Genomic DNA, 22,024 nt, shown 5'->3' with positions numbered 1-22,024 from the left:
CACAAATTCACCTTTGCAATGGAGCTCCTTTTCCACAATGTCCTCGTCAAGAAACCAGCTAGAAGCTTCTCGACTGTGTATTACCATTCCTGATGAAGGGATTTTGCCCGAGGTGCCCATTTTCCTGCTCCTCGGATGCTGCCTGACCTGTTGTGTTTTTCCAGTACCACACTCTCTACTGTTGATCACAAGCCTATCTTCATGAATCAATATAGATGGCTGGGAATTCCGAGCTTTACAAGATTGATCTTATCAACAACCTCATAAATTGGTCCTTTTTGTTCACCAGAGCTACACTGATCACATCTTTTCTCACCTATATCATGCAAAATCATGATGAGGCCGAAGTTCAGCACTTTTGGCCCTGATCAGATTTTTTCTGGGTATCTAAAAGGTTTGAGTTGCTACAGTGCAGTACCAACATGAGTTGCTTTTGCCACTAACTGCCATCAGACCAAATAAAGTTCTTTGATCATCCAATCAGACAAATGAGTAATGTTGTACATGAACTTCTGTATTGCTATCTCAATATACCAAGTATGTTGATAATATGCCCAATGACTAGCAGATTGTTTAAAATAGTTCATCCTTTATGCTGTTCACAATAACAAAAGGTACTTACTATACCCAATTACCTGCTTTTGCTTGCAACAGAATCCTGAACTTTGGAAGTGATTTTACAATCAAACTATATTTGCTATATAAACCTGAGTGTTCTAAGAATTATGCTGACGATCAATGTAGAATTGTCAGTTTCACAGTTTTGCATACTTGCATGTATAATAATATGCACACACACATACACACACACTGTACAAGTTCCAGCACAAACGAGGTGACAGCCATTCTCTGGTTTATTTCTCAGGGCAATGCATTGATCAGAATAAACTTGGCCTTTTTGAAATGTAAGCAAACAGACATTAAATACCATTCATCATAAACTAGTGCGTTCTCCAAAGACAATGTCACAACCAAAGCCTGCTTATTAACGAACAATCACCCTCTTCTCATATACTATAAACGTTATCTTCCCTTTATTCTGGGAATTCTTGCAAGTTGACCCAATGAGTGGAAGTTGAAAATTTGTTTTTTTTAAAAAGTGATCATATTACAAACACATCTTGACCTGGTAGACTAAATAGATGATATAATTATATCTTTAAGAATCAAAAACAGCAATTTATTTTTAAAAAGCATAAAGTGCTAGTACATAAGATCTCTTTTTTTAAATAAAGAGTGCGTGTTAAATTCTGCATTATAAATAAGGGATATCAAGGGGGAAAAAAATGCCTAAGAGTGAGTAAAGGATGAATTGTCACCAGTTCCACCTCGGAAGTAACTATTCACTTTTAAACACCCCACAGAAACACAACTGTGGCACGTATCGTTTTAATATATTTCTTGTAAGCCCTAAGCTTTCGAAGTGTGAAACGAAACGTTTCTTCATTCTGTTTCTTCAAAACTAAATGTGCTGTTGGCTTGTATTTTACGAAACAAAACACACCACAAAATGTCCTCTCGTACATTTCACAATTCATTGTCGTAACCAGATTGAAAAGCGGGACGTTTTCCTCTCACTTCCTCATTTATGTAAAACAACATCCATTGATTTTTAAACACTTTATTCCTTTAAGTCGGATCCGACTCTAACTTTGGCCTTGGTCAGTCGGGCTCTTTGCTCCGAACGCATTTCCTCCTCCTCGGCCCTCACTTCCTCCTTTACAGCCACTCTGCGCCGGAATGGGGTGGTGGGGGAATTAGAGCTTGCTTGTGTGTGTGTGTGTTTTCCAGGCCACTAGCTGTATGTTTACCTGCACAGGTCGTCCAGTACCCCAGTTGGAATCTCCACTCTCTTGCCCTCCATAGCGCACACATACCGCCGCCACCGCGGCTGCTGTAGCTCGAGGCCGTCACCTCTTCCGGGAATCCGAACACCGCCGCCCGCTCCATTCGAGCCGGCGTTTGTGACGTCGCCGCTGATTGACAGTCACTAAAGCCGCCAGACAGCGACTGGCAACATCCTCACTCACTGAGCCACATCGAACAGAATATGCTGTCTTGTGGAGGTGCCTCCGAGCTGAAATGAGTCGGTCTCACACAATTGACGGTAAATTATTTCCCCCTGTAAATAATCCCCACAGAGATCAGGTGTTCTTCCAACTCTGGCTTCCCACAGCTACACCATTTGCAGTCCAATGCCATGCGTGCCCCAACTGAAGTCGATATTCGCTGCCCTTTTCCCACCTCTTTCCCCTTTAAGGGGCTCCTTAAAAGCCAAAAGCGAAATATTGCCAGTGATGGAAATTTGAAATGTTAAGAAAAAAAAAGTGTTTTTTTTTCAGCTGGCTGATAAGTTCAATTGACTCCTTCAATACTGGAGGATGATTGAAATGTAGTCGATTTTGATGGGGTAGGGGATAAAGATCGGAAAGAAAGGGCCGTGGTCATGGGAAATTAAATGACAGAATGGCAAAGGTGATGAGCACACGATTTGATTTAGCCCACTTGACCCCTCAAATTTGATTTGCCTGATATGACGTTAGCTGATCTGAATGTGACCTCAATCAGCTTCACTGGTTGCTTTCCCCCACCTTTTGACTCCCTGCTGATCAGAAATATATCTTAACTCAGGCTTAAATATATTCAATATCCCAGATCCATTGCTTCCTGGGAAGAATTTTTTTTCAAACTAATGACCTTCTAGGAGGAAAAATATCCTCAACTCAGTCTTAAATGCAACACCCTTAATTTTTAAATTGTGACCACTACTTGTGGACTCTTCCACAGGAGAAACATCCTATCAGCATCCACTGTTAAGTCCATTCAAGATCTTATATGTTTGAATTGGATCATTGCATTCTTCTAACTGGATTAAGTACAACATTAAGAATCAGTTGCATGAACCTTCTCTGAACTGTTTCTAATGCAATTATATCCTTTCTTAAATGAGGAAAATAAACTCTATAGTGCTTCAGATGTGATCGAACAAAGGCTTTGTATAGTCAAAATCTGGACTGGTGTCAAACAAGGCTGTAGGATAACCAACATATTATTTCTGATCTACCTGATGGTAGTTATTCACATCAAAGTTCAACTGTCCTAAGGTCTGAACATTAAATATCACCTTGATGGAAAATTCTTTAACTTTAGTCACTTCCTTACCAAAGCTAAACTGAGCATCACAAATAATCATGACCTACAGTATGCAAATTAGTGCAGTGCCATTGCCTACTCTAAATCAGATCTGCAAGCCATTCTTGATTCCTTTAATTCTGCATTCAAATAACTAAACCTGTCCTTGAATGTTGCCAAAACAAAACTTCTATATCAATATGAGCCTGGTAATCCAAATTTTCCAGCTCTCACATATGTTGAAGGAAAGACTTTGGAAAATATTGAGCACTTCTCATATCTTGACAGCCACCTCTCTCACAAAGGCACCAATGATGAAGTGATCCAACACTGGATGGTCTGTGTCAACTCAGCCTACTACAAACTATCACAGCAAATGTTTGACAACAAAGAAATTTGCAAGTCAACAAAAGACCTTGTATTCAGAGCACCAAGTTCTTGTACTACAGTGAGCAACACTAAAAATGCCGCAGAAATTTGATCAATAAAGCATCTGCATTCTCCAAATTCAATGATTCTTGATAAATGTCCTTCTTGAAGTCAGCTGTACAAACTCCTACAAAACCAACAACAATAGATAGGATGCTGCATTCAGATGGCTGAAACGTCTCTCTTCTGCCAAGTCCTGTTTTCTCAACTCTTAATGGTTAGTGTCCCGGGGGCACAAAGATAATCCTACAAAGACATTCTGAAGCTTTGCTTGAAGCGTGACAGCATTGATGTTAATGATTGGGAGGAGCTTGCTACCAATTTTCAAACCGGTGGCAACTGTTCATCGAGGTGCATCATGTTTCAACTCCAAATTCCTTAATGATAGAGCTGAGTAGCAGCAAAGAGGGAAATAAAAATAAGCAAATCCTGCACTCTGGAACTCAGTACCCTGTGGGATGCAACCAATGATGTTCGTGGTCTGATATTATTAAACTTAGTGTTGACTCCAGAAGATTCTAAACTGCTTAGATGAAATATAAGGTGCTGCTCTTTGGGTTTAGCTTTGAGCTTCTTTGGAACACTGCAGCAGGGCAGTAATGTGAACATCATAGTATGACACATTTCTGTCCTCAGTACAATTCAGGAGGATTAACATCCGTAAAGGATGGTTTATAAATATTGAGGATAGGATAGGGATATGGAAATACAAATCCAAAAATTCCCACAGGTCTAGAAAACAGGACAGATTGAGGAAAGGTGCAACATTTTAATCAGTTTCGTTTGAATTAAGGACAAAGCAAACAATTGATATTCTGTTCAGGGAACATTATTATTTATTATACAGTGAAAAGGTAATAGTGGAAAGATATGTAAATAAATTTCAAAAATAAGAGAATAAAGGGGCCATAAAAATGAGAGCTTTATTTATCCAAAAATGGGGAGGGGTTTCTAAAGTGTCATGCCTTTGTGCTCAAAAGATCTGCATGTCAACAGTCTACCTGTTCAATTATATGAAGACCCAGGACTGAAATGCAGCCTTGAGTAGATGTCATCCTAAATCAGGGATAGGATGATAAAGACAAATTTAGCAACATATTTTATTTATTCTTGCACGAAATGTGAGTGTGGCCAAGAAACTTGATTGTTGCTTATCCCAAATTGATTAAAATTGAGTAACTTGCTCATCCATTTCAGAGGGCAGTAAATAGACAATATATGATTGGCTGGAGGCCAGACCAAGAAAAGAGCAAACTTCCTTCCCTAAAGGATTTCAATGAACCATACTATATTATTCAACAATCAATGATGGTTTTATGGGGTCCATTACTGGGTCTAGCTTATTTTTATAATTTCAAATTTTATTGATTTAATTTAAATCCCATCAGTTCCCATGATGAGATTTGAACCTATGTTCCCAGTGCATTAGCATGAGCCTCTGGATTTCCAGTAGCATTACCACTATTCTGTACATTTATAATATATATACTTGAATACAGTATTTTTATATTCCATTCTCCTTGCAATAAATACATGCATTCCACTTGCCTGCTGAGAAACCTGCAATACCTCTAAGCCAATTTCTTACAATTCATGTACCAGGGCACCCAGATCCCTTTGAAACCAGAGTTCTGCAGTCTCTCTAGTCAAGCAATGTAATGCTGCCAAAGTAGACAAATGCACATTTACCCAAATTATACTCCATCAGCCAAATGTTTGCCCACTCGTTCATATATCCCTCTTCAAACTTTTATGTCCTTTTGACAATTTACTTTCATGTCATTATCAAATTTAGCTACCATATATCCAAGTCATTTTTATAATGGTAATGGTTGGAATGAAGAAGCAAAGTATTTATCCAGAATGTTTGTAGATGGCAGATTAATACATAACTCTATCCAAAAGCAAAATCAACAAAAACAAGATTCAGGTTGTAGTGATTGAACACTTGGCACTGTTAATTTGTCCAATCAGGGAACCCTGGCTGCCAGATAGAAAGAGGAGTGTCAGACATTCTGACACTCTGTGAACTGGCTCTAAGGAAGCTGGACCGATGTCAAGGACTTTCCACGTGTAAATAAACGGTGACCTGGTGACAGGATACTGGCCTCTGGAGTTATTTAATTGGCGACAAGTATAAGACACGTTCCTGAAGAAATTTGCTTGCAGCAGTCATCTTTGTGTTGGGGTAAGCATTTTGAGCATCATGCCGTTATTTGGGAAGCTTGACTCATTGAACCCTGCCATCGAAGACTGGGGCCAGTCCAGGGAAATGACATCGGGGCAGTTGAAAAACAATGAGTAATTCTCTTGACAGCTTATGGACCTACAGCCTTTTAGGTTATTAGGAGCCTAACTTTCCCTAAGGCACCAGATACCTTTCAAGAGTTGAGAGATTTAGTTAAGGAATATGACGACCCCAAGCCTCCTCTAAATCTGAGATGCTACAGTTATTACTCAGGAATCAGGGGAATCTATATTGGGATTTTTGACTAGTTAAGACAATTGGCAGAGGCACCTGACTTTGGGTTAACCCTCATGAGACGCTGAGAGACCATTTGGTATATAGGATTAATAATGTAACCATTGCAAAAGAGCCTACTAGCTGAAGCCCAACTGGACTTCAAACAGGCATTACATCTGGCTTTATCAATGAAAAATACAGCAAGTGGAGCATATGAATTATAGACCCTCACTAGTCCAACTGCGCTTTGGGAACACCACTCGAGTGAAGGCAGACTCAGAACATATTTTGCACTGAGAGACTCTAGGTCAGCCCACAGCCCACAGCAAAATCCCAAGACAAAGCCAATTTTCTTCAGGATCTGGGCTGAAAAACCAATGTAGTTGCTGCTGATATGAAGACTCAACACAACAAAGAAATCCTGCTAGACCTGAGTAAGAGCAGAGGGTGGTGTCTGTATGGAATGAGCTGCCAAAGCAAATAGTGGAGGCTGGTACAATTGCAACTTTTAAAGGCATCAGGATGGGTATATGAATAGGAAGGGTTTAGAGAGATATGGGCCAAATGCTGGCAAATGTGACAAGATGAATTCAGATATCTGGTTGGCATGGAAGAGTTGGATCGAAGGGACTATTACTATGCTGTACAACTCTATGACTTAATGGAGGTCAATACCAGTACAGCCATTTCAGTGATCATGGAACCAGTCTTTAACAAAATTTTCTCCAGATTCCAACCCTTAAGATAGCGCAAGACCTTAGCTAGACTGAAAACCTATACCGGGGAACCTTTACAGATTAAGTGTAGTACTTCAGTTCCACTCTCTTATGAGAAACAGCTGCTTCAATGACCAGTGATTGCAGGAAATGGCTTGGGCCCAAGTTTTATTGGACAAAATTAGGTTGAGAGAGCTTTATCTGGATTGGCTCAACTTTTTTGATAAGAAAAAGACTGCCTTAAAGTGAAATTCAAATTAAATACCCAGAGGTGTTCCTTCAGGAAGGCATAGAGACTGTCAAAGGAACCAGTGCAACCTTTCATGTTGACCAGGAAGCAATTCCATGATCCTACAAGGCCTGCCCAGTGCCATTTGCCTCACAGGCAAAAGGAGAGGCAGAAATCAAAAAGTTATAAAGTGAAAGAATCATCAAACCCGTACAGTTCGTGGAATGGGCAGCATCGATCATATCGATTTTGAAGCCCAACAGATTGGTTCACCTTTGTGGAGATTTTAAACAAACAGTAAATCATTTTTCACAACTGGTTAAACACCCAATCCTTCACATAGAGGATTTGTATGTAAAGCTGTCCTTCACGCTGGACATGAGCCACGCTTATTTGCAATTGCAATTAGATAAGGATTCCCAGAAGTATGCTACAGTTAATACCCATAAGGTTTTGTACCAATGTATGAGACTGCCCCTTGGAATATCATCAGCCTGTGCGATTTTTCAGCAGACTATGGAGAACATTTTGCAAGGTCTATCCCAGGTCACCATTTTATCTAGCTGACACGCTAATAACAGGGAAAACCAATAAGGAACATAGTCCTTAAACCTTTCATCCAGGTGGGTGAAGGTGTAAGAAGGCAAAGAAAATGAATATTCCAGGCACCCCAAGTGACTTGGTTGTTCTATAGAGTCGACAAAACCAGATTACATCTGTTGGAAGATAAACTGGGAGCTATCAAAAGTGCACTGGCTCCCACGTCTGTATCGGATCTCAGGTCTTCCCTTGGCTTGGTGAATTATTATGGAAAGTTCTTATATAACATGCCCTCCATCCTGGTATCATTGCATCAATTCCTAAAAAAAAGGTGAGCCTTGGAAATAGTCACGTGGCGAAGCCACAGCTTTCAGGGAAGTGCAAAAACAGCTATCATCTTCTAATGTTGGCAAATATGATCCCAAGCAACATCTGGTATTGACATGCGATGCCTCTCGGAAAGGCATTGGGATAGTATTAACTTATACGTGGCCCAATGGAGAGGAATACCCCTGTTTCCAGGACTTTGACTAAAGCAGAATGTGCCAACACCTAGATAGAGGAGGAAGGTTTGGTGGTCACATTTTAATTCAGGAAGTTCCACCAACACTTTTATGGATGTAAATTTGTAATAATAATGACCACAAACCCCCTGCTAGGTCTACTAGGCAGTGTTGCCCAGAGTTTCAGGACGAATTCAGCAGTGGGTTCTAATACTAAGTGCATATAATTACAAATAGGAATGTCTAGAAGACCAAGTAGCAAATGCAGATGCACTGAGATGCCGCTCAGCCAGGTGGACCTCATAGAATAAGTTCCCTAATGGGGGCTGTTAACCTGGTTCAATCAGGGAGTCCTGGCAGACAGGTAAGAACAGGAGTCTCAGATATCCTGTTCACTCTGAGAGCTGACTGTGAGGGTGGATCAGCGTCAACGACTTTCCATGCGCAAATAAAGGGTGATTTGGTGACAGGATACTGGCCTTTGACAAGGTATTTCACCACTGATGCATACAGGGGAATCTCTGAAGGAGATAATCCTTCCTTCCTCACCTGACACTTGCATATGCAGTAAAAACCATCAGGATACTAATTTGGCCTAGGCCCCCAAATGCTGTGAATAAAACAGTAGTGGAGGCAAAAAGAGGCATTTAAGAGGCTATTAATTGGCAAGGCTTTAATAAGCCCAAGGGTAATAGGCCATTTGCATGTCCACTGTCTCCTGCAAGATTGGATACATATCAGGGTGGGTGGGCAGTTCCATCATGAGCTGCATTTTAGAGTCCCTCACCTGTCTTCCAACATACCAGCAAAAGGCCATAAAATCTAACCCCAGGAAAGAATCAGAATAGATAAAGGGGAACTAGTAGATGTAATATGTTTGGATTTCCAAAAGGCATTCAATAAGGTACCACACATAATGCTACTTAATAATGGTTCATGGTGTTCAGGACAATATATTATAATGGATAGATAATTGACAAAAGATTAGAAAACAGAGTTGGGATAAAGGAGGCATTTTCAGGATGGTAACCTGTAACTAATGAGTACCATTGAGGTCAGTGTGGGGGCCACAGTTATTTACAATATAGATGATTTGGATGATCGAAGTGAATATAGTTTGCAGAGGACACAAAAATTGATGGGAAGGCAAATAGTGAGGATGATAGAAAGTATCTACAAAGGGATTTAGACACGTTAAGTAAGTTAACTTAAGCTTGGTAGATTGAGTATAATGTGAGAAAATATGAGGATATGCACAGAGTACAGACCACTGAAGTTAGGCAGAAGTTTCGTCTGATTCAGAGGTTCACTGTGTGATGAGTGACTGCATTTTCCTTCCTTTGTATTATAAATAACAAGTATGCTGAAACTAGTAAAATCAAACTCAGATTGAATGTTTTGTTCTGTAAGGGATGTGGCTTCACTTCTGAGTGGTGAAGATCTTGAAAGGACAGCAAGCATTACACAGATGAAAGATATCTGTTAGCATTGACTTCTATGTGAGGCTTAGGGATTAGCATACTGTTACGACACAGCAGTAAACCCTTCTGTTACTTAAACGCAACACCCAGAAAAGTTCACCTTGCCTCATAATCTGTTAAAATATGAGTGACAGAGAGCTCCCAAATTCCTCTATTTAAAGAAAATAATATCAATTTATTCTTTAACTCTAAAAGTGAACATTAAGCAACAATTATTCACAACTCTAAGCCCCCTTTCTCTTAATTGCTTATTATCTGCCTCCAACTCTATAACAATATACTGTTCCAATAAAACACTTATTAAAATTACATCAACTTAATTTCAAAACCATACAACAGCTATCATCTTCAGTGTCTGTCTTCTTCTGGCTGAAGATCTCCCTGGGCTGTCTTCTTTCTTTTTACTGCAAATATATTTCATATGAAAAGGTACATTTGATAGAGAGTGTTCCTAATTTCTTGGCTCTCAATGGCAGTTGCTCTGTCTAATTTTCAAAATGCCTGCCTTTTTTATATCCCCGTCATCGGATCATCTCATTGGTTCAATGTTGACAAAACAATAAATTTGAACTCGATTGGATTTTAGTATCCATGGAGCATAATTTAAACTGATTGATTAAATTTGAATTGTTTTCAGAACAGCAATCAACTCAGGTATCTATTTCACAGTCAAATATTACATATTTTCAATTTGTGAGTACACTCTGAGACTGTTCTTGTAAGCTCTCAGTGCAGAACAACATTCACTCTCTCTTAAAGGTACAGTACACACAACTTCATAACATCGCCTCCTTAAGAAAAAAATGAAACACCATAATGAAAACATGGTTTCATTTTTTTCTAATTCTTAATCCCATCACAATGAAATACATAGGTCATTAATCTAAGTTATACTTCCATATTAATTTCTGCACACATATATATATTATTGGACTCTGTCCTAGCTTATCTATAATTTATCCTGTAAATCCACAGTAACGCATCTGCGATCACATCTTTAGGACCTGCAATGTGTAGAATTAGTAAATTAAAAGTCCGTAACATCAGACTCCAACGAAATAATCTCATATTTTTTACTTTAAATCATTCCAAGAATGTAAGAGGATTGTGGTCTATGTACACAATCATCTCTGACACATTGCTCATCACATAGACATTAAAATGTTGTAAGACCAGTATCAGACTCTATGGTAGAGTATTTTCTCTGGTGAGTGTTGAATTTCTTTGAAAAATAACTGCCTGGCAGTTCAATTCCATCATCTCCTATGTACACCTCCAACTCCTATTTCACTAGGATCGATTGCAACTTTCAAGTGTTTAAAAAAATTGGTGTAGCTAAAACTGATGCGATGATTAATACTGCTTTTAAATTCTCAAATGCCTCCTGGCATTGTTCTGTCCACCAAATTTTGTGTTCTTCTTTAGTATATCTCTTAGCGGTGCCACCATGCTGCTGAAGTGTGGAACAAACTTTGGGTAAAATCCACTTAGTCCCAAAAATCAAAATACCTCTTTCTTTGAAGATGATTGTGAAAATTCCTTGATGGCCTTTGTCTTTACTTTCTTGAGGCCAGCCTTCCATGACTGATGTTGTGTCCCAAGAAAGTTACCTCTGCCTTCACAAATTCTGTTTTCTTTAAGTTTTTTACCAGCTTTGCTTCTCGTAATCGTTCAAAGAGCGCTGTCAACTGTACCATGTGATCTTTCCATGACTCACTATCTCATCCAGATAAACTGCACAGTTTGTTAATCCAGCCATAACTCTATTCATGAGTCTTTGGAATGTGGCTAGTGTGTTCTTCATTCCAAAAGGCATCACTTTGACATTACAAACACAGAAACTTATTTCGCTTTCTCTGATAAAAGTACCTGCCAAGAAGCACACAGTAAATCCAACTTTGTGATGTAAGTGGCTTGTCTAACTTTCTCTATGTAGTCCTCCAATCTTGGTATTGGATATGAGTCCGATTTTGTTATGGCATTGACCTTTCAATAGTCCACGTAGATTTAAGTTCCGTTAGGTTTGGGAACCAGCACAATGGGGGAACTCCACTCCCTCTGAATTGGTTCGATGATATCTTCATTGAGCATCGCAACCACTTTTTATTGGATTTGTTTAGCTTTGAAAGGATTAAGTCTATAAGGGTATTGATTTATTGGAACAACATTCCCTTCTTCCACCTCATGCATAATATTATTAGTCCTCCCATCTTATTCCTGCATATGTCCTCATACTGCTAAAACAAACCTTTCAACTGGGTTCTTTGCTCCTGAGACAGATAGTTCACTAACTTATCCTACTCATCAAGATCTTCCTAATTGTTGAACATATTTTGAGGTACATCAAAATCCACGACATCTGGATTTGATTCCTCATTGTGCAGGGCAGTAACTAACACCCGTTTTGCCAGTTCTCTGTCTCTATTATGAGGTTTTAACATATTCAAATGCCTACCCAATACAGTTTTTTTTATATCCAGTATCTTTTCCAGATGGTTTATCTGACTCAACCTTTTCTCAATTTGATAGGGACCACTAAACCTGGCTTTAAAGGGATCACTTGCCACTGGTAACAATACTAAAATGTCATCCCCATGGGAATACATCCAAAATTTAGAGTTTTTATTTGCTATGATTTTTTTTATGCTTCATTCTATGCTGAGCCCTCTTTAGGTGCTGTTTAGCTAATTCACCTACCCGATTTATTCTCTCCCTCACCTCAGATACATAATTCAAGTGTGAAATCTCCGACTTAGTTCTTGTCAATTTTTCTTTAATTAATTTCAAAAGTCCTCCTTTTATGTCCAAATATTAACAAAAAGGGAGTAAACTGAGTAGATTAATTTGGGGCATCTCCAATGATAAACATCCGGGTAATTTTGATAATATGCTGTTTACATGGTCTTCATGGTGTTCAAATACTGTTCCAATAAAACCCTTATTAAAATTACAAATGTTGCATACTTTTAATTTTTGAATACACTCTGTGACTCCTCTTGCAAGCGCACAGTGCAGAACAGCATTCACTCTCTCTTAAAAGTACAGTACATGCCTTCAACGTCATGACAATACTATGCCAACAACACATCCTGGCAGAAAGCACTCTTGGGCACATAATACGAGATCAGGAATCAATTCCACTTATGTCCTTGATGCACAGGCAACCTTTTGAGGCCAGAAAGATTCATCCTAGTTACCAGAATTGCAAGCACCTTCCAAGTTCCCATATCCTGCACATGTTGCAGTCGTTGCTCTCTTCACATCTTGGTCCATAAATCATTGAATGGTACTAAGGATAGCCAGGCTCCACACCTTGAATCTTTTAATTGCAACTGGACAGACATTTGCTTATGCACCTAATGGTGAAAAGTGAACATTTATTAACAAATATGATCACATATTTACAATGAAGTGGCAGCTGTAATCAGAAGATCCATTTTCTTTGCCACTGACTACGTTTTAGTGCAGATCTAGGCTCCATAACTGGATGGATAGAGTCTGTTGACCTTGGAACTTTGGTCACTTGACTTGAGGAGTATTGTGTATAGAAGGCCCAGACTTGCTGAATGTATCCTGCCCAGAGGCAAATGCATCTCTCTCAACTTACACTTCCACTGGACTGAGAGTGGCATGCAAGCTGAAGGTGGAAGACTTGGGTCTCTGGAGTATCCTGGGAGGACTCTTTTAGGCACCTATATATCAGTTCCCTGTCTAGGTGTTTCCTGATACTTTCCTGTCTCCTTGTGAGGGGAGCCTGGAGTGAGGTCAAGATCCTTCATCCCCTGTTGCTTTGCCTTATTGGTGCTATCGCCTAACACCAGTGGCTGGAGCGATGAGGTACAGGACTGTTTGTCTATACAGCTGGCTCTCCATGGTCAACCTGCTTCATATGGCTTCATTGAAGTCCTCCGACCTTCAGATCAGTTTGGTCAGTACCTCTGACAAACCTGCCTGTTGCTCCTGTGTCTGCTTGTGCATTTGTATGGAGTTGTTAATAGTCAATAACATGGGGACCTCTCCTGCCTTGGATTGAGCAGATGGCATCTCTCTCTGGCAGTCCTTTGAGTGCTAGCACAGAGGTATTTCTTCTGTGGGGACATGTCATTGGTGTGCTCACCAGAAGGTACTTATGACTCTAATCTAATAAACCTACCCACCAAAGTGTGTGTGGGAGACAGCCTTCCTGGTGCTTCCTCTTTTTCATTTGTGCTTTCATTCTCAGAGGTCAAATGGTGTATGTCTTGTAGGGTCAGCCTCTTGACTGCTGACACCATTCTGATTCTACTGATAACCTGCAGGAGACAAGAGAGACTGCATCATGAGCAAGGGGTAGATGTTCAGGCATATTAGCAGTACATTCACTCTAATGTTGGGTGAGTAGCAGCAGACAAGGCTTTTTGAGGTTTCAGCATCTGCACAGGAGTGGTCCTGGTTTACTTACGTCAGGGCCAGATTCCTCTCTTCACCGAGGGTGAGGAAATAAATGTCAAGTACTGCACCACTGCCTTGGGTCTCTATTAAGGATAATTTTCTCTTTGAATGTGACAAAGGAAGGAACTGAGTGAGATGAAAATAGTTGACACAGCTGTTAATGCTGATACTAGTGGGAAAAGGTGGAGAGGTGAGTTGAGTGTGTGAATAGGCAATGCAGTGACCACGTAGGGTTAGTAGTGTAGAAGAATTGGGTAAGTGAGAGTGAGTGAGAGAAAATTTTGTATGCAGTAGTGAGAAGAATATTTCGTGAGGTTTGGTGGAAGGTGGGTTACGGTGAGTGTGAGGTAGCCGAGAGAAGATAGTGGCATTTACTTTGGTGGTGTGGTGGAGGTCATTGAGCTTCTTCCTGCATTGCTGGCTCTTTCTATGGACCAGGAAGACTGTACTAACCTCTGAGCAGGCTGGCAGGATCTGCTGTCCCTCCTCTGTTAGTCCTGCAGGAAGAGGATGGCACTCTTTGGCACCACTCAGTCCACCAGGGTCTTCAAGTTCCTGTCATCAAAGCAGGGATTTACCCTTAACTTCCAAGTTATGTTTCAATTAATGTGTTTAATGCCTGGCATAAACTAAAGTGAAAGTACTAAAGTGAAGCAGTAGATGTAGACGTCACATGATGACAGTAAGCCAGCCAGTACACTGTTGAACAAATATATTTCTGTAAAATGTTCCATCCCAGAGTTTATTGAAAATAGGTGAGATAGCAGATGCTTTCATCATAATCTCCCAAAACATTCTTCATTCAGGAATCATCCTTTTAGACTGGAATATTTTAGATATAACTATAGTATAATACAACACAGCATAATAACAGACCTTCAGCCCACCAATCCTGTGCCAATTCCTAATCTTTATTTAGACCCTCTACTTATTGCCCATGTGCAGTTTCTATCCCTCTGTTCACCTTCTGTTCATGTTCTATCAAGATGTGCCTTAACCATTGCTGACATGCCTTCTTCCACCACCTCCAATGGCAGCACATTCCGGCCACCCACCACTCCCTCTGTGAAAAATTTTCCCTGCATTTCTCCCTCATCCTTCATTTTTCCTGTGAAAATAATCTAAGTTTATCCAACCTCTCTACATAACTAGACCAGGCAACATCCTGGTAAATCCTCTCTGCATCCTCTCCAAAGCATCCACATTCTTCTAGTAGTGTGACAACCAGAACTGCACGCAATATTCCAAATGTGGCCTAACTAAGGTTTCTTACAGCTGTAACATAACTTGCCAACTGTAACATAACTTTGTGGGCGGCACGGTGGCACAGTGGTTAGCACTGCTGCCTCACAGCGCCTGTAGACCCGGGTTCAATTCCCGACTCAGGCGACTGACTGTGTGGAGTTTGCACGTTCTCCCCGTGTCTGCGTGGGTTTCCTCCGGGTGCTCCGGTTTCCTCCCACAGTCCAAAGATGTGCGGGTCAGGTGAATTGGCCAAGCTAAATTGCCCGTAGTGTTAGGTAAGGGATAAATGTAGGGGTATGGGTGGGTTGCACTTCGGCGGGTCGGTGTGGACTTGTTGGGCCGAAGGGCCTGTTTCCACACTGTAAGTCTAATCTAATCTAATCAAAAAAACTTTTATGTTTGATGCCTGAGCTGATAGTAAGACTCAAAGAGATATATAAATCTCTGTACACAAGTCACTAAAACATAGTGGACAAATCCAGAAAGTTGAATACAATATTGGCCATTACATTGGGATAGGCAGGTTGGAAAAGGAAGCTTTGCCAAAGCCCTGATTAAATCACATTTAGACCGCATCTAGTGATAGAGTTTCTTCCCCTGTCATCTTGACCTGGTTAGATTCTCTCTCTTTCATAAAGCCAGATGCAAAGTGTTCATTTAACATTTTAGCCATTTCTCTTTTTAGTCCCCAATTAGCCCTACTCCTACTTTTACCACGCTCACTATGTATATGCCTATAGAAGACTTTAGGATATCCCTTTATGTTCGTTGCTAATCTTTTCCCATAATCCCTCTTTGGATCTCTTACTTGTTTTTTCTTATCATCCTTCTGACCTTATATGTTCCATTTGGTTTAAAATTTTATTTTCTTCCTGACACCTGCAATCAGCACATCTTTTCGGAGGGGCAGTGCAGATTTGTTGGGCCAAATGGCCTCTGTCTGTACCGGAGGGATTCTGTGCATCTAAAGCCCTCCCTTCTGATATTGTTGCAACCACATATTCCTCTGTATTAAAGATTTTTGCAAAGCTACTTGTTTTATTTAAAACTCAGTATAGGCCAGTCCCCAGCAGTTGTCTGACTGAGAGACTCTCAGGTACGTGGTGTAGGCCTCAAGCCTCAGCCGTGATTCATAATATCCCACTGCACATTGCTCTCTCACAGGTCTGATGCTCCTCAACTCCCAGGTAATTGGTCAATGTTGTTGCTTGGATCTGATTACAGTGGAGCAGTATATGGTATCCTGAATCTGCATAATAATTTGTTCTACTATTTATAAGAAATAGGAACTATGTAATAGTCTACTTTCTAAATTCCTGCGCCCACATCTCTTTGTAGCTTGCAGTAAACGATCAGTTGTACCTTCTTTCTTAGTTTCATCTGCAAACTTGGATATAGCAAACTTGGATATACAATACTTTTATTCCTTCTTCCAAGACATTTATATATATATATATATATATATATACACACACACACACCTCTGGTGAAAAACTGCCACCAGGGTACAGATCATCTAATGCATTAATTCACCAATTAGAGACCATTCTTTGTTTCTCCATTCTTCATTGCTTGACCAACTCTCAATATACACCACATGGTTACCTTCAGTTCTTTGCATTTTAATTTATGTTATAATCTCTAACAACTCAAGTTACCAACTTATCAAACAATTTGACAACTTTGACCAGTTTCTTTTAGCTTTTTAGTATTATGATATTTGACATTGATTATTTTGCAGATTAGGGTAATCATTATCTAACTTTAAAATGTCTAGCCATTGAATAAAAACCAAAAGAACTGCAGATGCTGTGAATCAGAGACAAAAATAGAAATTGCCGGAAAAGCTCAGCAGGTCTGGCAGCATCTTTGGAGAGAAATCAGAGTTAGCATTTTGGTCGAGTGACCCTTCCTCAGAATATTATGGTCTTGTCATTGTGAAGTTCGTTTGTACATTTTTATTTGTTTATTCTCACCTTGCATAATTTTTTGTTAGGTTATTTTGATGTAAGATATATGAGTATAGATATCATAACATGAAAATTTAGATCATTAACAATCTGGTATTAAGAAATATTTAATTTGGTCTTGGAATGGTTATGAGTCTCACTTATAATAAAGCTTCACTACTCAATAGCCTGATGAAATCATTGCTATTTTTCTATGTTACTTAATCAAATAGATCCTCTTAGTAAATATGATCAGATCTGTTGGTTATGCCTGCAAGCGTTGCTCGGGTTTGTTTGACTGCCAATCCAGATTCAATTAAGTGCAAAGAGTGCTGCAGAGCAGAGGATTTTAGATACGTTTGAATTTGGTAATTGTCTTGTTTTAGTCAAAGAAGGCAGTAAAGTGAGAAATTATATGTGAAGGTGAGAATAGATTGAATTTGGCCAAAACTCTAGACTACTTTGTTATTTATAAATCAGCTTAATGTAGAACAGTGGAAACCAGTGCTTAAATAATATTGGAGGTTGCAGAAATCAGTTGTGAGAAATACTCATTCATGCTTAAGTCAATTGATCTTCTTCTATCCTGCAACACACAGTGGAGGTATCATGCTTTCTGTAAAGATAGTAACAGAAAGCATGATACCTAGACTGTGTGTTGCAGGATAGAAGAAGATAGCACATATTGGGAGAATGTCAGGAAGTCACAAGGCTCCAGCAATTTGCTCACTCATTCTTTCTGCAAGCATTTGTCCCTGCTGGTATCACCTATCCATAGAGTTATTGGCTTAAAGCTTCCACACTGAGGCAACCATTGTTGGATTGCTATTCCTCTTAGGATAACCCTCAAATCAAAATTGCTTCAAACTTCTTCTGGAACCTTACCAATCTGGCTTTTCCAGAAATGAAGAAAGCAGTATCCATTGGAGATGTCCAATTTAAGAGAATTAGGCCAGAAGGACGACAAGGCATGCCGCTTTCTATGGCACCGCAGTACATTTAAAGGTCTGCTTTAAAATTTAATAAATGGCTGAATGAGTGAATGGATGAATGAGTGAATATTTAAAGTAAGTAAGTTGGTGAAAAGGCAGGTTGGTGAGATGGTGGATCGCTGAGGCAGCAGGTGGGTAAAGTTTGGTATGGGGTAAGTCAGCATTGGGGTAAGTTAGGTGGAGGGCTTATGTTGGAATGATTATCAGATGGTTATGGGTGTAATTTGGAGGTTGAAGGGTAGTAGGGTGGTTCCGGGGGTTAATTGGAGTTCAGCATGAATGGTTTGGTTGTCAGAGTGTTATTCCCAGATGTTAAATTAAGTTTTAATTTATCTTACGTTTCCTGGTGACTATCCAGTTAAGCACAGAAAATTATCTGATGTCTCTGATTTTAGTTTTGAGTTGGAGACTTCCATAGAATGTATCAGGGAGCAAGATAATTCCCAATAGAAATTCAAACTTTGTTGGCAATACCGACATAGATCAGCATGTCAGGACTTGTACAGGGTTTTGACAACAATCTCTGATGATCAGGAAGATTTGGGTCATTGCGTACAGTTTGAAAAGGATGTAAAGATATTCTTCCCTAATAATTACAGAAGAATAATGAGGAAAAACAATGTGATCATCTGGTGAAAGAGGATAGAGGTCAGGCATAGATAGTTTTAGAACACACTTATAGCCAAATTATTGCCAAGGGAAACAAGCTGGTTTGTTTTCCGGCAGAAGTCCATCTCTAGTGTGAAACTGATTAAACATTTTCACTGAAACTGCTTTGTTATCGATACTGAATAAAAATTAGTATGTGTAGTGAAGCACATCAGGAAACGGGTTTTTGATTCCTTGACCTGTGATATTTACATGTTTTATGAAAGCAGAATTAATATTTACAGCTTCAAACTATCTGTCTTCATAAGAGCAGTAATGCATTGCCCAGAATTCTTAGAAGAATAACAAGGATAATTCTGGAACTTATATTGAAACCTAAATTTGTTTTCTTGATCAAAAAGATTGAGCAAGAGCATGATCAGTGAGTTTAACCTGATGAATCATAAATAATAGAGTGGAGACAAGGTTTTAAATAGTGACTTGATACTACACCCATCATTACAAGATCATGTTTCTGTGAAGCAAATAGCCAATCATATGCATTGAGACAGGAAGCTTTTCTTACTAGAGTGTAAACGCCTGTACATGTCCAGCCACCTGTTCTCTGCTGCTTTTAGCTTTTAGAAATTGAGTGCTATGCTGGAGAATACCAAAACATTTTGTTTGCACCAGACTATTAAAAGCATAGAATATATTTGCATTGAAAACAGATAATGCTAAGTCAGTCAGTTGTGATAATGGTAAGCAGTGGTAGGTAAGTTACTTGAGAAGATTCTGAGAGATAAGATACATATGTATTTGGAAAGACAGGGTTTGATTCGGAGCAGTCAACCCGGTTTTGTGCATGGGAGATCATGCCTCACAAATTTGATAGAGTTCTTTGATGAAGTGATCAGGAAAGTTGATGAGGGCAAGGCAGTGGATGCAATCTATTTGGATTTCAGTAAGGCCTTTTATAAAGTTCCACATGGTAGGCTGCTCTGGAAGGTTAGATCGCATGGAACCCAGGGGAAGCTGGCAAATTGGATACACAATTTGGCTTGATGGTGGGAAGAAGGGGGTAATAGTGGATGGATGCTTGTCAGACTACTGGAGTGCCTGAGGGGTTAGTGCTGGGCCCATTGCTGTTTGTTATCTATATCAATGGTTTGGATGAGAAAATTTGATTAATAGATTTGTGGATGACACTAAAATAGGTGGTATTATGGACAGTGAGGAAGGTTATCAGAGATTGCAACAGGACTTTAAACCGTTGGGGAAGTGAGCCAAGATATGACAAATGGAGTTTAATATAAATAAGTGTGAGGTCTTGCACTTTGGAAAATCTAATCAAGGTAGGGATTTCATGGTGAATGGTAGGGCCTTAAGGAGTGTAGTGGAACAAAGAGATCTTGGAGTTCAGGTGCACAGTTCTTTAAAAGTGGAGTCACAAGTACTTAGGGCAATGAAGAAAGCTTTGGCACACTGGCCTTTATCAGCCAGAACATTGTTTTGGAAGTTGGGAAGTTATGTTGCTATTTAACAGGATGTTGGTGAAGGCGCACTGGGAACATTGTATTTCGTTTTAGTCACCTTGCTATAGAAAGTTAAAAATCACACAACACCAGGTTATAGTCCAACAGGTTTAATTGAAAGCACACTAGCTTTCGGAGCGACGCTCTTTCATCAGGTGATAGTGGAGGGCTCAATCCTAACACAGAATTTATAGCAAAAATTTACAGTGTGATGTAACTGAAATTATTCTTTAAAAAATTGATTGTCAGTTAAGACTGTTTGAATGCCATGATTGTTTCACTTCTTTCATGTGTAAATCACAAAACCTTTTTTTAAAAAAAGTTGCATTCTCATGTTAACTGTAAACAATGGTGATAGCTAGACAATATGTTGAAGGTGTTGGCCCCTGTGTTCTCTGTCTATGCCATGATATTTAGATTGATTCTAATCTAAAAAGTGAATTTGTACTTTCAGGGTTACATTACACTTTGCTCAAAAACTGCATGCATTCATGTAGAACTCTGAGCTCAAAAACTGCATAAATTTACGTAAAACTCTTGTTATCTCACTTTTTAGATTAGAATCAATCTAAACATCATGACTTAGACAGAGAACACAGGGGGCCAACCAACATATTGTCTAGCTATCACCATTGTTAACAGCTAACCCGAGAGTGCAACTTTTTATAAAAAGGTTTTGTGATTTACACATGAAAGAAGTGAAAGGCTTAACAGACAATCAATATTTTCATGTATAATTTCAGTTACATCACACTGTAAATTTTTGCTATAAATTCTGTGTTAGGATTGAGCCCTCCACTATCACCTGATGAAGGAGTGTCGCTCCGAAAGCTAATGTGCTTCCAATTAAACCTGTTGGACTATAACCTGGTGTTGTGTGATTTTTAATTTTGTACACCCCAGTCCATCACCGGCATCTCCAAATCATTGCTATAGGAAGGATGTTAATAAACTGGAAACAGCGCAGAAGAAATTTATAAGGCCTGGACTCAATTGTCTGAGTTATAGGGACAGGTTGGGAAAGCTAGGACTTTTTTCTTTAGAGTGTAAGGGACTGAGGGGGGAATCTTGAAGAAGTGAGAGGCATGGAAAGGGTGAATGCATTCAGTCTTTTTCTCAGGGTTGGACAATCAAAGACTAGAGGGCATCAGTTTAAGGTTAGAAGGGAAAGAATAAAAGGGAACCTGAGGGGTAACGTTTTTACACAGAGGGTGGTATGCATATGGAATGAGCTGCTGGCAGAACTTGTTGAGGTGGGTACATTAATATTTAAAAGACATTTGGACGAATACATGGATAGGAAAGCTTTAGAAAGGTATTGGCCAAGTGCAGAGAAATGGTGTTAGTGTAGGTGGATATTTTGGGCCAAAGGGCCTCTCTCCGTGCTGTAGAACTCTATAACTCGAATTCACTTCTGAAAAAATGTTGAATAAATCAGTAGCAAAATAGTGAGCTCTTATACACATTCCTAAATCTGGACCGGGCAGTCTGGATTCAAGTCCAACCTCAGGATGTGATAGCCATGTAGGTACATCATAGCATGCTTAAACATATTGATTTAAAGTAATAAAAAGTGATCTTAGATATAAAGAAAAATATCATAGTGATATAATCAAACTAATATGGTGGTTTCTGTACTATTGGAATCAGAGAAGGGTTATATTGCCACCAGTTAGAGTTAATTACTGCAAAAAATTGGAGAAACTGCTGTGGCTATGTTTGACTACTCTTGAGCTTCAAGAACAAATTTTACCAAGCTTTATACTTTTTTAGGCAGTTTTTTTGTTTGC

The 22,024-nt window shown here is 39.4% G+C and overlaps 1 protein-coding gene across 2 annotated transcripts in view; it reads right to left on the bottom strand.

Annotated features, from left to right (window-relative positions):
* Nucleotides 1–1,950, bottom strand: part of dcp2 (decapping mRNA 2) — a 37,408-nt gene extending 35,458 nt beyond the window's left edge. The window contains exon 1 of one of the 2 annotated variants that reach the window (XM_060837455.1): nt 1,812–1,950. In XM_060837455.1, the coding sequence (XP_060693438.1) occupies nt 1,812–1,864 (53 nt within the window). In that variant the 5' untranslated portion in view covers nt 1,865–1,950. The remainder of the gene's footprint in view (nt 1–1,811) is intronic. The other variant, XM_060837462.1, reaches the window with a different exon arrangement.
* Between the last annotated feature and the right edge of the window lie 20,074 nt (nt 1,951–22,024).

This window comes from Hemiscyllium ocellatum, chromosome 2, assembly GCF_020745735.1.
Source record: "Hemiscyllium ocellatum isolate sHemOce1 chromosome 2, sHemOce1.pat.X.cur, whole genome shotgun sequence".
NCBI classification, from domain to species: Eukaryota; Metazoa; Chordata; class Chondrichthyes; order Orectolobiformes; family Hemiscylliidae; genus Hemiscyllium; species Hemiscyllium ocellatum.
The sequence above is the reverse complement of the archived record's forward strand: the minus strand, read 5'-3'. Positions and strand labels throughout refer to the sequence as shown.